Source organism: Gordionus sp. m RMFG-2023, chromosome 5 (genome assembly GCF_954871325.1).
Source record: "Gordionus sp. m RMFG-2023 chromosome 5, tfGorSpeb1-WG-v2, whole genome shotgun sequence".
In the NCBI taxonomy this organism is placed as follows: Eukaryota; Metazoa; Nematomorpha; class Gordioida; order Chordodea; family Parachordodidae; genus Gordionus; species Gordionus sp. m RMFG-2023.
Window position 1 is genome coordinate 13,212,667 of NC_088779.1, and position 16,992 is coordinate 13,229,658.

Sequence of the window (16,992 nt, forward strand, 5' to 3'; positions counted from 1 at the left end):
ATTCTCCACCTATCACTGTTACTATCTCGTACAAACAATACCCAACGGCCCCTTTTAGGGCCACATATGGAAAATGGAGACAACCATAACCCGGATAACGGACCACCGACACGGAAGGGAAAAGTGCAATTCCCAGACTGGCTCAAGAATTTCAATAAATATTTGAAGGAATTGAGGCGCCTTCTTTTCTCGCCAGACGACCAGGATACAGGGGCATCAGAAGTAAGCAGCAGTCAACCGTCTCCGGCACCTACTCCGATGTGGTCTCCCTTTTATCGGAAGATTCTGGTATCCAAGAATGGAGGATTGATAACCCTTCAACTGCTTCTTGGATCTCTCCACATTCTAAAGCATTGGAAGAAGCTGAATCTATAATCAGCTCTCTTGAAAGCGTGCTTTCCGGAGGGAATGAAGATTTTGGTGCGCCTCAAGCAGGATCCGTGGACATCCTAGCAATTAACGATATTTTCAACGGTATCGCCAATACTAGGACCCGCGTATTCCCAGCAGATTTCGGCTTCAACGAAGGAACTACCCTGAATATTGCTGAGGCCAAGCTCACAATAGGACCTTTGATGTCAAACTTCACCAAGGCTGTGGCCAGAAGGGATTTCAGGCCCAGACTAGACCATCTACGAATAAGGGCAAATGAAGGAAGGTACTTTCGCCCTACCAACAGAAGGGAACAAGACAAGTTTCGAACCAATTATCCAGCAACTCTTGGCAGCCGGAGTAATTCAAGCAGCAGAGCACGACCATATATGCTCTCCTCTGTATACAATTCACAAATCCGATGGCTCTCCAGTCATCGGTGACTTTTCCAAGTCTCCAAAAATTTCCTACATTATCCTTTCCGCCTAAAATCTATATACACTGATGTCCATTAACTTGGAGAAAGCCAAATTCGCTTGTAAAATTGATATTAAATCCGCCTTCTTTTCCATCCCTTTGACCGTGCAAGTTAGGAAATTCTTTGGTGTTAAATTCCAAGGTCGCAAATACAGATACAAGGTATTACCCATGGGAGCATCTAGCCCTTTCTGTCTCCAAAGTATAATATTGGACGCATGCGCCAAAACAGTCCCTTGACGACATTCTTATATATGGAGATAGCGAATTCGACGTTAAATAGTCAACCAGATCGTTTGTACCCTAGAAGGATGGGGTCTCACTATAGCTATAAACAAGTCGGTCCTCGACCCCACCCCCAAAATAACCTGCCTTGAAGTCCCTATCGATCTTCAAGCAAAAACCGTCTCTGCCGATACTAATACAAGACCAGATGCTTAGAAATCTTTAGACGTCACTCCTATCAACATCTCCAGATAGGAAGGATATTAACTGCTCGCGTACTAGGAGTGGTCAACCACTTTACCTATACTATCACAGGTATGTCCCGATTATTCTCACCTTATTATACCACTATGCATAACTCTTCCCTCGTTCCAGTAGTAGATACATACCTAGCCTAGAGGGCCCAGATAATTATCGATGCCCTAGAAAAACCCCTGAGTCTCCGATATCACGTCAGCAACCCGGTCAATGTCTACGCTTCGGATTCGTTTATTGGAATATCATTTTGAGGTTTCGATAACATGTCAGTTACCTTCCAAGAAGCCTCACTTCTCTTTGGTATTCCTATGCACGCTATAACGCATATCAACGCTAGGGAAATACTCGCAATAGGTGTAGGATCGCTGTTTGCTATGGACAGATATGGAATCCCACCTATGATATTTACAGACTCTACAGTGGCTTACTATGTATATAGAAAAGGAGGATCTATCGCCCTCTATCGAAATCGTTATCACCCAAGTCCTGGTCAAGCTCGGTCTCCCTATCTTCACTGCAGTTGCCCAAAATATTTAATGGACTCCGACAGAGGAAAACCCAGCAGATGAGCCCTCCAGGGTCTGGATCGGCGAAAGAGGCCATATGGAGCTCTTTACCGGACCTGCTATCGATGAAGACGCCGTTAATACTGCTATGGGATAAGTAGAACAGCAAGCTTCGTTATTTGGATCTGAAACAATTCAAACACCATCTCTTATCTCAGGACTCTCTGAACCGTCTACAACCACCGCTATTATGGAGAACATTTCCATCAACTCAGAAGATCTATTCGAACATTAAAACAACCATTCATTAGAACGAATCATCCCCACGATATTATTTTATATATATATCGCGTTTTAACACTATTACTTCATTGTTGTTTTCTTTTTGATTTATTTTCTGATATATATTTGATCCACCATTTTTATATATTGTGATCTTATACTCTTATCCCTAAAATTCGAATTATTGAATAAAGCATCCAGGTACAAAAGCCATAAAGGCCAATGTATCTGGGCCAAAATTATCATACGCCCTAAGGATATATAATTTTGGAATTCTATAGTATTTTTCATACTCATCCCATAAAGTATTGAACAACTAATTTTTCTTTAAATAACTCGGGATCATCCTATCACCAATGAAATGATTAATTTTTTGACATAATACATTTTTAGAATAACCTTTAATCATCACTTTTTATCAAATTTTATAATTTACGATCCTGACTACACCGTGACATCTCATAATCATTCTTTTTAAAAAAATTTCAACGCTCGTAAAATCTATTGCAACTCTTTTAATTTCCTTACCAGGAATTTCCCAATTTTTACATTTTTCTCTAATGTTCAATTACAAACAAAATTCCCATGACCTTGTTCCCATCTCTTTTATTTTACAACGATTATTTAATCATCAAAATCAATTTTATAACAATTTTTAATTACCTAAAGAATTACCACTCTGAGTATACATATGATCTTGTCTTCCAGCTCTTCTGCCCTTATGAATTACAAATTAAATACCAATAAGATTTATTACAACTCTGAGTATATTAATAAGCCTCTTTTGTCCTTATATATTAAAATTTAATAATATAACTTTCGCATGGTCTCCTACTTTTTTTTTTACAATCCTCATATTTCACTTCTTTTGCAGCGCTCCACATCCAGATCTCAGTCGTCCCGATTCAATTCCCCTCCTAATTTGATCTGAATGTCTTACGCCACCTCTTCCATCCCCAAATTTAACCCTATATAGTTTTCTCCCCATTCTTTCCACTATTATTCCCAACTCCCACTTCTTTATGCCCTTATATTTATGATCCATACATTTTGACCTATTACAAATTCGCAGGCTTCATTCATCACCTTTCCATTAATGCTCTCAGTCAATTTCACTTCATTCGACATGGGTTTTAATAAATCCAAAAGCATGCGAGTCCGACGTCCTAAAAATTCCTCCGCCGGGGATTTTTCATTGCACTTTTTGCTATTATTATAATAAGCCACTGCTATCCATATTTCACCACCTCCATATTTAGATTTTCGTAACCAACTCTTTACCACTGCTACCATTCTCTCTGCTTGCCCATCGAACTCGGATGATAAGGTGGAGCTAATATATGCTTCGCCCCTGTTTTAACACAAAAGGCTTTAAAACTTCCGCTTATGTCCACCGTCGGACACGATTATTCTTGCAACTCCAAACCTGACCCATAGATTTCTTAATGTTTCTAACACCACTTTGGTTGTTAACACTCTCACTTCTTCATATTCTACCCACTTTGAATAAGCGTCCACAAGTATATATATTTTATTTTCAAAATCAAAGAAATCTATATGGATCCTGTCCCACGGTTGAGTACCCTCAGGCCAAACACTTTCTTTATCCCTATGAGCATACTAACCCAAGAATTACACATTGATGTCACGGTGCAGTCAGGATCGTAAATTATAAAATTTGATAAAAAGTGATGATTAAAGGTTATTCTAAAAATGTATTATGTCAAAAAATTAATCATTTCATTGGTGATAGGATTATCTCGAGTTATTTAAAGAAAAATTAGTTGTTCAATATTTTAGAAGATGAGTATGAAAAATACTAAAGTATATATAAAAGAGATGAAAATTTAGTGAAAAGTATAATTTTTTTTAAAATTTAAATAAAAGTTTTTGTAATTATTAAAAAATTTTTAAATTGCATAGAAATTTGGAAATTTTTGGAAAATATTGTTTTTTTTTAAAAAAAATTTATTATTATAGAATTTAAGTAATTTCATACGTAATGGTTATACACAAATACATTTATATGCCGGGATTAATTTAACCGAATCAGTGTATATGTCCAAGGGAATAATGAACAGATGTCGGAATTGCCTCAGTACAATCTCATCCAGCTAAAAGAGGGCGAAATCCGGTGCGTACGTGTACTTTTCTCAATCCCGGGACCATCTCCAAGATCGATGTCCCAGAGCACCGCGAAGACAAGCTATGGGATATGCCAGACCTGCATGGATAAATAATACAGTCATGCGGCCCATACCGGTGAGACTGGAAACAGTTGTAAGACCAATGGAGCAGGCTCGATCGACGTTAGAAGGAGAACAAGGAGCGCCTCCTTGACGGAAACAGGCCCGCCTGAAAATGACGGTGGATTATTGACAGGCCTGAATATGACAGACACAGAAATGGATGAATTTCTTAGAGGTGAATAGTATGGTAATGATTAATGTTAATTTTTCCCATCGTTCATTTTTTTGGGGATATCCTGTATATTATGATATTTTGCATTATCGATTTTGTAATAGATCTTATTTTTATTTATTATTATGATGATCGATCAATAATTTTTGTAGAAAAAAATTTTTTTTCATCGTGCATTAATTTTTTTTTTTAAATTAAAAATATATTAAAAGAAATTTTGGAAAATAAAAAAATTTTTTAAAAAAAGGAAAACTTGTCGATAAAATAAAAGAAATAAAACATTAAGAGAAACATCATAAAAATAAACCAGTGCAAAATAAAATAAGAGTAAAATATATTATATGAATTAAAACGGTGTAGAAACTATATTAAGAAATAAGAGTAAAATTTATATTAAAAACCATAACAGCATATCCAGATTTTCCTATAGGGGGGGGATTTTTATGGAGACTTCACCCCCCTTAGCTGGCCTCCGGCTAGATTTTTTCCGACCTTCAGCTGGGTCATAGTTTGAGCTATTCTATTAAATATAAAAACTAGACCAATATAAGTAGAATAAAATTTTTTTATTGAAAATACTAATTGTAGTGTGTATAAAATACTGAATTTTTATAACTTCTTATCAAATACAATATTATACAAAAAATTTATTAAATACTATAATTATAATGTGATATTTAATTTTCGTGGGAAATTTGCCAATTCATCAAGAATTTCAGTTGTTATTGGAACCATGTGGATATTTAACAGAGCAAACCATTTAGCCGAGATTCGGAAATAGTATTTCGTAAATAAGCTTTCAACCTTCTCAAGTTAGAAAAGGTCTTTTCATTCGTACATGTTGTAAAAGGCAAACATGCAAGAATATAAAACAACTTCGAAATATTTGGAAATTGAACCAAGGTTTCCTTACACCGATTGAGCTCATCAATAGCAAGCTCAGGTAAAATAACCAAACATGGTAAATATTTACAACAATTCAATTTCACTGAATTGATTTCATATCAATTTCAATATCATAATAAAAAATTTTGCTAAATATTTAATTTTACCAATAGTGGCATTAGAAAAAGAGTAATAAAATTTGAAGATTACTAAAGACTTGTTTTTTTTTATCTAAAAACCGTACTTTATTTTCGATAAAAAAGTATATATAAGAATGGAATGAAAATGGATATTTTATAATATTCTTCAGTTGAACATTAATATTACATCCCAATAATTGTCTGGGTGCTAGACGAGGTTTAAAGTGTTATATCCTAATATTTAGCTTTCGATATGTAAATATTTATCTACATTCATTATTATTGTATTTACCTGTTTATATACATTTTACGCCAAATCAATAACCTGAATCAAATCTAAATTTGGTTTTTGTAAATTTCTACAAAGTAGTGAGCTATAGGAAAATCATTATTAATGCAACTAGCAGCAAAGATAAACTCCGATATTGATATAGCTTCTGAAGACATATTACTATCTTGCCATTCAGCAATTTCATGTAAAGATATTCTGATCATCTTTTCCAGTTCTATAAATTCCGAAATTGAATCATGACGTATAACCAATATGTAGTGCATATATTTTTTAATTTTTGATGATGGATTTCTGGTTCATCTATTGATATAGACTTAAAACATCTGACTGTTCAGATATTTAAAAAAAATTATAAATTTTGGATATAATGACTAAAAATATATATTTATTTTATTTTATAAGTTAAAATACCATGGCATTGCATATAGAAGGTAGAGCACATGAATCGGATATTGCTAATTTAACGAATGAGATGCACAGTGAACATATATAGCGGGTGGATATTTTTTTAAAATATATGCCTTGACCATCATAACCTTGTCCTCACATTAAATTTATATTTAGCTTACATTTCTCTAAATTTAATAAAATAGTTTGGTTGAGGGCCTCCCCTTTCATATCCACAATTGGTATAAACTGTAAAAATTCTTCTAATATTTGTATATCATCTATGATGTATAATTTTTTTATCATCAATAAAATCAAGGAAAGAAAATTTTAATTTAAAAAATAAGTTTTATGTTGGAAAATTGATATTCGAATATTTGCAAATGGGGTGGGGGGGGGGGTAAATATTTATTAGCTTAAATTGATAATTATGAAAACAATCAAAATTGCAAAATGGGAGGAGGGATATTTCCCTCTTTCCCCCCATTGGTTATGTGCTTGAACTACCTTTTCTACAAGATCTTTTACCACTTTATCAAAATGTGATAATATCACTCATTTCACTGATCAGCATGTTTTCTAACAGACAATTCTATCAGTAGAATAACAATTATAACTAAAAAGAACTTCTTTACTTAATCATACTTTTCTAATAGCTTGAAGTGGCTTCATTTTGTACCCATACCTGATGTGAATGAAATATTGTATGCTACATCTTGAATCATGATTCGTTCTATCTCTTGTGACTTTTATATTTTATTGTGGACATTTGGGTTTGCCCAATTCATTCATCTAGCTCTTACAAGTTTGAGTTCTATATTTATTTTTTATTTTGTCTTAATCTATCCCCCAATAATATCATGTCATCTGGATCAATGAGACAAATATGGTTAGCATATTTTATTATATTTTGTTGCAAAGGCTAACCCTATAGGTAGACCTGTGCGCCGACAAACTATCGGCGGCCGGCGCAATTTTCAAAAAATCCTATCGACGGCCGGCGGCGCGCTGATTTTTAGCCGCCGTCAATAAAATCGGCGTAAATCAGCGCAGTTATAAATTTTTATAACATAAATATTTTTTAATTGCTTATTATTTTTTAAAAAAACGAATATACATTACTCTACAGATATCTCGGCATATTTTTTAATATTTATTTAATAGAAAACTTATTATAAATCCAAATTAGATTTCGTAATTTATAATTATCATGTATAAAAATTATTTTATTAAAATTTTTGGGATAACAATGATCCCCTTGAATTTAAAGTCAATCCAGCGGTAGAGAAAACTTTCACTAGGTGTGCTAGTCACCCATATGCAAAATTTGGCGAGCCTGGAAAGATTGGGAAGTTTACTCTTCTTTTCTCTCCAAATTTAGAACGTCCATATCTTGTGAATATCGTTTTCCAAGAAAACTGTGGCATTCTTGTTCTAAGTCACCTAACTTGGAATCATAATTTATATTGTTAAATGTTTATTTGCCAATTTTGTCAAATATCTTAAATTTAATAATTCATCTTGATCCTTATTATCTATATTTACTAACCTGATTATCATCATTCTCTATAAGTTTAAGATGTTTTATTATAAATTCTGAAGCTGAACAATTTTGCTCTATTAAATACTTTGACACAATTGTCAATTTTTGAAATCTTGGATCTAAAAGAGAAGCCAATAACTAGATAATTTTAAATAAAAAATAAAAGAATACTTATATATTATTACTGGTAAGCGGAAAATAATTCCCCGGAAAAAAAATCCCGGAAAAAAATTCCCGGAAAATAAATCCCCGGAAATTAATTCCCCAGGAAAATAATTCCCCGGAAAAAAAATACCCGGAAAATAATTCCCCGGAAAAAAATTCCCCAGAAAATAATTCCCAGGTAATTCTCCGGAAAAAAAATCCCCGGAATAAAATCCCCCTGGAAAATAATTCCCCGGAAAAAATTTCCCCACTATATATTGAATTGCTACATTGCTAAACTGCTTTGCTAAAAAGCAATCAATCATAATCAATTATAAATCAATCAAAAATTTATTACGTATATTTTTTTAATGATAATTTTTTAAACTTTTTTTAAAATATATTTAAATCATTTTTTTATTATAAATGAAGAATACTGATTAAATGATTTAGTATATAATTTTATTTTTATTTAATATTATTAGTAAGAAATTTATTTTTCTAGCTTATTAAAACAAATATACATTTTATTCAATTTTAAAAATTAACAAATATATATCCGTAAGAGGGCGTTATATGTTTTAATATGTATCATTTTAGGAAACGGAATGATGATTGGATAGCACTTTTTTTTATATTTGGGTATATATACAAAAATTTTTAGGTTTCTTTGATGTTTAATTTATGTAGGTTTAGAATAGTAAAACAATGGAAATTTTCTAAAGTAAATATTGCTGGCGTTATTTATCAAAATCTCTTCATTTTTGTTTTATATGTGTATATTTACGTGCTAAGCATTATCCTAAAAAATATTTTGAAGATAATTTGATTTGACCGATTGCCGAGCTCAAAACCGACCACTCACTAAATATTCGATTGACCAAATTTACTAGTAATATAATTTGAAAAATGTTGATTTTCGTTTTATATATCTATAAATACGTATAAAACATAATCCTAAAAAATATTTTTAAAATATCGTGATTTGGCGGATAACCGACTCCTAGCTCACCCAATGACTAAATACCGAATTGCTGGCGTTATAAATCAAAATCTCTTAATTTTTGTTTTATACGTGTATATTTACGTGCTATGCATTATCCTAAAAAATATTTTGAAAATAATTTGATTTGACAGATTGCCGAGCTCAAAACCGACCTCTTACTAAATATTCGATTGATCAAATTTACTGGTAGGAAAATAATTCCCCGGAAAAAAATCACCGAAAATAATTCCCCGGAAAAAAATCCTTGGAAAATAATTATCCGGAAAAAAATTCCCGTAGAAATATATGAAAATTATGAAAGAGGTAATTTAGAATTGAAAAGAAAAATGTGAAAGCAAATTTTTACTGAGAAAGAGAAAGGTTATTTCCTTTATCTATTTTTCATCTAGACTTGAATAGATATTAAACAGGTAATTAAACCACATTATATTTACCATGCAGAGGGAGTGGTTATTTCTAACACGCCACTGTTAAAATATATATAACATTAAAATAATATTATGACACTATTCTGTTCCGTATGCTAATATCAGTTTGAATCCCGAACAAAAATAACATAATGGAAATTTTTATGTTTAATTTTTAAAAATTGTATCTGATTATAAATTTTCAAAAAAAGTATTAATATTAATCACTGATTACAAAAGCTTATTTAATTCAAAGACTATCTCAAGTAGAACATTACAAAAAAATATACTATTTATTCAAAATAATATTTGTTTATTTTTATAAATATTATAATTTTTAATATATTTAATTCATTAAAGAAAACACATGAGGGACTATAATCTTAAAATAGAAACTTTTTTATTTAAAAGTTTCCAACTCCGGAAATGTTATTACATAAGAAATTTATGCTCAAAAATAAATAAATTTATATATTTGGGTGATATATTCTTTGTAATTTTGAAACAAACGATTTTCATTTAGTTTTTTTTATTACTTTTTATAAAATTTTCTTTTACTATTTTAAATATTTTTGATAATTTTAATAAATTTTTTATGTTTATTCTTCCGTTAAATAAGCATGCTAAAATTTTTCATGAGGGATATTCCTACAATTATCATAAAACTACGAAAAATTTTAAAAGATATAAATGTAAATTATATAATGCTGAAAAATGCCCAGTTATTTTGTAATATTACAATGAAAATGACTATACATTGGAAAATACGCCTCATATTCATCCTATAAATCCACATGAATATCAAATTGAAAATGCTATAAGCACGATGAAAAGAAAAGCCTTTGAAACAAATCAAAATACTTGCCAAATATATGCAGAAGAAATGTCTAAATTGTCTCCCGAATCCAGAAAAAGACTTCCGAATGAAGAGAGTATCAAGAGGACACTTAGAAATCGCAAAATAAAAAGGTTTCCTCCTATTCCGGCCACATTGGAAGAATTAAGCATTTCAGGTTAAATCATATTTATCTATAAATAACTTTTAATTGGAAATATCTTTTAATATTAGAGGAGTGGGCTACAACCGGATCTCCCACAAATGAGAGATTTCTTTTGCATGATAATGGCGGAGATTCTAATGAACGGATAATTATATTTGCCACCGATTATATGCTTAAAATGCTAGCCGAAACGAAAACTTGGTATATAGACGGGAATTTTAAATTGGCTCCTCATTTATTTTTGCAGCTATATGTAATTAGAATACCCTTTAAAACACTGTTTATAACAGCGGCATATTTCTTGTTACAAAGAAAAACGTATACAACATATGAAGAAATTTTTAAGATTTTACTCGAAAAAGCCCAAGAACGGAATTTAGTCATAGATCCGATAACAATTTTTATGGATTTTGAAAAGGCTGCAATCAATGCCGTCGAAAATACTCTAGGTTTCTTTTTACGATTTAATTACATCTATATACTATCGAGATATGCTAGGACTTTGATTTTAAAATGTATTTTGGACCGTGGAACTTGAAATTTTTTTTAATTCTAATTTCCCTTTTCTGTTGTTTTTAAGAATATTTTAAACGATTTTTTTATGAGTGTAGGATGAACGAACCCATTTCTAGTAACACTGTGTGACAAATTTTGACTTGATTTTTTGGGAGAAAATAAAATAAACATGTTTTAAGACAGTAAATTCTTAGAAAATAATTCTTCAGAATTAATTTTATCAAAATTTTTAAATATTTTATTTTTTTCTCCTAATTTATTAATTTTGTAATTTTAATTATCTTATAAACGGAGATTTTTTTTCCGAGGAATTATTTTTCTAGATTCTTTTTTAATATAGCTTACATTTAATATATTTATTGTGGCTCTCGTTCTCTTCGCTACACTGCACAAGGTACGATTCCCAAACAATTTATTTTAAATGAAATAGTTACATTTCTCATATTTAAATAAATATATTATGCTAAGCTAACCTATCTCATATTTTACTTTTAATAAACCTTTTATCGGTCTGTTGTCTCACCCCCTCCTTCATTATTATATAGGATTTAACTTGTAATATACAATAAACTTATTGAATTTAAAACAAATTAAACAATAACTTAAAATTTATCGAATTTAAAAACATTTAATGGTAAATCTAAATATATTTCCGCGAATATGAAGTTGATGATTTATTTTCAAAAAAGATAGTCCAGCAGTAGTCCGCCAACATATTTATACGATTCTTGCCGGGAATTTAAATTGAAAACTTAAGACCCCCAAAACGAAATTCTTTACCATTTTTCTCAAAAAGCAATCGATAAAAAATTATAAAAATTAATAAATTTATAAGGAAATATAAGTCTAACACTATCACCAATTTTCAGGGATTTTCATTTGATACTTTTTAAAATATATCCGTATAAAGACCTAAATTTTATCATTTTTGAGATTTCGAAAAGTTGCCTTTATACGATAATATTTTTAAAACTTGACGTGAAGGGAAAACTTAGAAAACGAATTCTAACTCAATGTCAAATTCTGCACCAAAACTTGTTTTTATTTATTTTTTCTCCCATTTTTCTTGTCACACAGTGTAATTAATAAAAATTGATAAAGACATAATAATCTATATTTTTTCAACTTTTAGGTAGAGATATCAACATCCAAGGATGTTTTTATCATCTAACTCAATCAACTCATAGAAAGATTCAGGAATTGGGGTTAGAATCATCATATCGGAATGATCCAGTGTTATGCTTATTTGCAGCTATGATCGATGGATTAGCATTCTTACCTATACACGATGCCAAACGAGGTATGGAGTATTTAAAAACCATTGTATCGGATGAAAACAAAGAATTATTGTTTTATTTTGATAAAAATTATGTGAATGGAGAATTGAGACATGGGAAAAACTCTCAAAGGCAAGTAGAGCCATTGTTCCCACCAGAAACATGGAATGTGTTCAATGTTACGATTGCTGGGGAAAATCGAACAAACTGTGAAGGATGGAATAACCGATTTAAGCATATTGTAGGCAACAAAAAACCGAAGATATGGGAACTACTCGAAAAAATAAGGATGGAAATAGCGGTTGATATGGGAAAAATCGGCCAATGGAATATTGGGACATACACTCCCAAAAAAAATCGTATTTATGCAACGAAACAAACTATTTTAAAAAATTTATGCATTGATTATTTAGAAGAGAGAAGGGACTTGCCCAATTTTCTCTCTTCAATTGGAGAACATATACGTTCTAGAATTGTTTCTTTTGAATAATATAATTTATTATTCTATATATCATTTAATAAAATTATAATTATTTCTTTTCTGTAACTTTTGAAAAAAATTCATAAGCAAAATAATAATTGCTAGATTAGAAAAATATAATACTCACTGCTGATAATCACCTCTGGATGTATTTTGATTAAAGTGGTCAGCATTTTCATTACTTTTGGCAGTATTTAATTAAAATTGGGCAGTAAAAAATATAATTTTGCAAGTTTTATAGTGATTTTGTATTCAGTCAGTTAAATTCTTAAAGTAGGTAAATACTTCAGTAAAATAATTTTTATCAAATAGAGGGTATCAGATTGAATTGCTAATTTCCTATTTCGCCACAAAATTTATAAAATTATATTATTTAATAGTTTATCCTTGTAAAAACAAAAGTGGGCGCTATTTAAGAGTCAGTAAACTGTGAAAAGCCTTTTATCATATTTCTAAAAAAATGATTAAAATTTGTGTAAAAATAATTTTTCAATAAATACCTAAAAGTTGATGAAAGTGTGTAAAGGTGAACTAGATTTATTTAACTTTCGTTTTATTATTTAAAATCTCAAATCCTCGAAGAAATTTGACTTTAAAAAACATTTCTATTTAATTAAATACTGCAGAGCAGATCTGGGTCACGGGATTTTTTTTCCGGGGAATTATTTTCCTAGATTCAAATTTACTAGTAATATAATTTGAAAATTGTTCATTTTTGTTTTATATATCTATAAATACATATAAAACATAATCCCAAAAAATTATTTTCAAAATATTTTTTAGGATAATGCTTAGCACGTAAATATACACGTATAAAACAAAAATGAAGAGATTTTGATAAATAACGCCAGCAATATTTACTTTAAAAAATTTCCATTGTTTTACTATTCTAAACCTACTCATAAATTAAACATTAAAGAAACCTAAAATTTTTTTTTAATTTTTAGGTTTTTCATATGTATATATACCCAAATATAAAAAAAAGTGCTATCCAATCATCATTCCGTTTCTTAAAATGATACATATTAAAACATATAACGCCCTCTAACGGATATATATTTGTTAATTTTTAAAATTGAATAAAATGTATATTTGTTTTAATAAGCTAGAAAAATAAATTTCTTACTAATAATATTAAATAAAAATAAAATTATATACTATATCATTTAATCAGTATTCTTCATTTATAATAAAAAAATGATTTAAATATATTTTTAAAAAAGTTTAAAAAATTATCATTAAAAAAATATACGTAATAAATTTTTGATTGATTTATAATTGATTATGATTGATTGCTTTTTAGCAAAGCAGTTTAGCAATGTAGCAATTCAATATATAGTGGGGAATTTTTTTCCGGGGAATTATTTTCCAGGGGGATTTTATTCCGGGGATTTTTTTTCCGGAGAATTATTTACCTGGGATTTTTTTTCCGGAGAATTATTTACCTGGGAATTATTTTCCGGGTATTTTTTTTCCTGGGGATTTTTTTTCTGGGGAGTTATTTTCCGGGAATTTTTTTCCGGGATTTTTTTTCCGGGGAATTATTTTCCGGGATTCATTATTACTTGCAGATTACACACCGAAAATCGTAATGGCTTTTTTAGCATATTTTCCTTAAGTGAAATGATTTCAGAACTATCACTATCATTTACTATTAAATTTGTTTCAATTTCACTTCTAAAAAGTAACGCCAAGTTTAAAGTAGGCCCTTTTTGTACTGAAAGAAATTCAACAGTTTCTTTAAATTTTGAAAGAAATGCTAATAGTTCTTCTACCAGCTCAGATTCATAATTTGATAAAGTGCTTCCCAATTCTTTCAAACATTATTAATTAAATTCTTATTTAATCCAGATATGCTTTCTAGCATAATTAATATACTATGTCAACGTGTTGTGACATTGATTTTAAGGTTTTCATATGAGTGGAATTATTGTTATTATTATCATTGGAATTGCCAATTTGAAAACGGGTATCCTGGTATGGATCAATGCTGTCAAGATCTAACATGTCTGATGTTAAATCTATTGTACTTAGTCATTTTTTTGATCTTCCTCAATTCAAATTCAACTTCTGCAGTTTTATATCTTATAGCAGTAATAATTTCTCTAATTCTTTTGCAAAAAAATTTCCAAACTATGGATTTTTTATTATTCAGAGTTAGGATACTAATATTATTTATAGAATTATTAAATGTAGACATCCATTTTTTAAAATATATAAAATTATGGTAACTTTTGGAATTTTCCGTGATCCGTGATATATTGAATTCTATAATGACGTCAATATAATTATGATTTTAGAAAATAAAAATTCATCAAAATCCTGATTGACATTAAAAAAAATTACAACAGTGATGTTGACCAATTATTAGAATAAAAAGGTATGAAATTTTTGCGCCGCCCGTGCGCTGCCGATATGAAAATCGGCGGCGTTTTTGAGTAACCAAAAAAGGTAGGCGCACAGGTCTACCTATAGGTTATATTCAAATTGTATTGAGGCATTTTCCAGGCCCACCTTGGTAAAAAATTATAGGATATTTTTTATTCAAAAAGATAATTGCTTATGATCCATGATTACCAAAAAGTTCTAAGACTGAAATATGTATGGCTGTAAACTATAAACCAAATTGAATTTGAGAGTGATAATAATCAACACAGATGAGATGCCTTTATTTGGTGGATTGCCTTGGATTAACTTTCAATATAGAATATTCCATGCTATGGTTCAAATTAATAAAAAACATTGATAACACAAAGAAAACAATAGTGGTATCTGTGGATAGGGAAGTTATTAAAAAGTATAAAGTGGGATATGAAGAAAAACATAGATCACAGTTTAACAGTGAGGAATATTTGGATGATTTTGCTGTTTTCATGGTTTTTCTCATATTCAAGGAGAGGTATAGAGCTTTCACAAGATTCTAGAACAGATTTAAAAATGCTTTAAAAGATGTCCAAGAGGCAAATCATATGGGCAAATATAGTTTCACTAATAAAAGTGCTACAGATGTTAGGCAACAGACTAAAACTAATTTAGATTGGGCAAGACTAGATAAAAGATATATAAGAATGAAAAATGTAAGATAAAAGATTTGCAATGAGAGAATACTGCTCCTTAACAATTTGCATTTAAAGCTGGCAGAACAGTATAATTAAGTCATGAAGTTCCTTTTTCATATATTATAGGTTCTACTAATAGATCTTTTATAATAGACTCCTGTTGTGAGAACAATTGTCATAGCAACTTGATAAAGCAGGGGGAGGTTGTTGGATAACTATGAATATTTTTTTTCAAATCATATTTATAATAAACAAAATAATTTCAAATGAACTGAATATTCTATGTATAATATTATTATACAAATGCCATCAATTAAATCATAATGTTAAACTTGCCATCATGATTGGTTTGATGCACTAAGGCAAAGTTTGAGAGAATTTGTAATAGATAGTTTGTGTATTTAATAAAATAGATACAAAGCCAATGGTGTCTTAAAATTTTTTTAATTTAAATTTATTTGGCTGATAAATATCATTCTTGTTATGAATAAAATATTTTTTTAAAAAATTATGGACAAATATTTATCTAACCTTCTAATTTGATCAGCTTGGTTGTTTAATTCATAAATTCTTGCATAATAGAAGTAGCATTTTGCTGCCAATAAATCTAATGTTCTTCTATTCTGAGAAATCAATTTTTCCATCATATTATCTGCACAACATTTCCCCTATAAGAAAAGTTTACAATAATAGATCATTTTATTATGAACCTTTTTAAAATCCTTATTGTCTATAAGATGAAGTAATACCAATAAGTGTGTATATATATGAATTTCAGGGATTACATTTCCCTTGATTTTGTTTATCTTAATTGAATCAGATAATAATGCATCAACCTGCAATTTTAAAGTATTATCAAGAATTAAATTTTGAATACCTCCATGTCATCATTTCCAATAAATGTATCGATTGTTTCCTTACTATTAGGATTCAAATAGCTAATTATAGAAGTTAAAATATCATCGGATAACTTTTTCCTAATTGTTATCAATGAACGCAAAGCTCTTGTCATATACCTTGAATCTCTCAAATTTACAGATTTTTCGATATTTCTAATCTGGTCTTTCAAATCATCTATATAATTGTATTATCAAACAATATATATTAAATGCCTAACTAATTATAATCTCTTTAGGATCCAGAACAACTCTAGGTTCTTCTTCTTTCGGTTGAGTTTTTGTTTCGATCAGTATGGCCATATCAATTTTGATTCACCAAGGAAAACTACAACATTAAATATATATTTCTACTAAATCATTGATAAACTTATCCAAATATAATAGTGTAATAATGATAGTGCCCTCCCCATCTAA

The 16,992-nt window shown here is 29.8% G+C and overlaps 1 protein-coding gene across 1 annotated transcript in view; it reads right to left on the minus strand.

The window, feature by feature from the left end:
- LOC135930538 (probable 26S proteasome non-ATPase regulatory subunit 3) overlaps positions 1–16,889 on the minus strand; it is a 32,139-nt gene extending 15,250 nt beyond the window's left edge. Inside the window, exons 1-4 of the mRNA XM_065467345.1 lie at positions 16,797–16,889; positions 16,557–16,753; positions 16,390–16,515; positions 16,211–16,347 (exon numbers count right to left, since the gene is read on the minus strand). Of these exons, the coding sequence (XP_065323417.1) occupies positions 16,211–16,347; positions 16,390–16,515; positions 16,557–16,753; positions 16,797–16,878 (542 nt within the window). The 5' untranslated portion in view covers positions 16,879–16,889. The remainder of the gene's footprint in view (positions 1–16,210; positions 16,348–16,389; positions 16,516–16,556; positions 16,754–16,796) is intronic.
- Between the last annotated feature and the right edge of the window lie 103 nt (positions 16,890–16,992).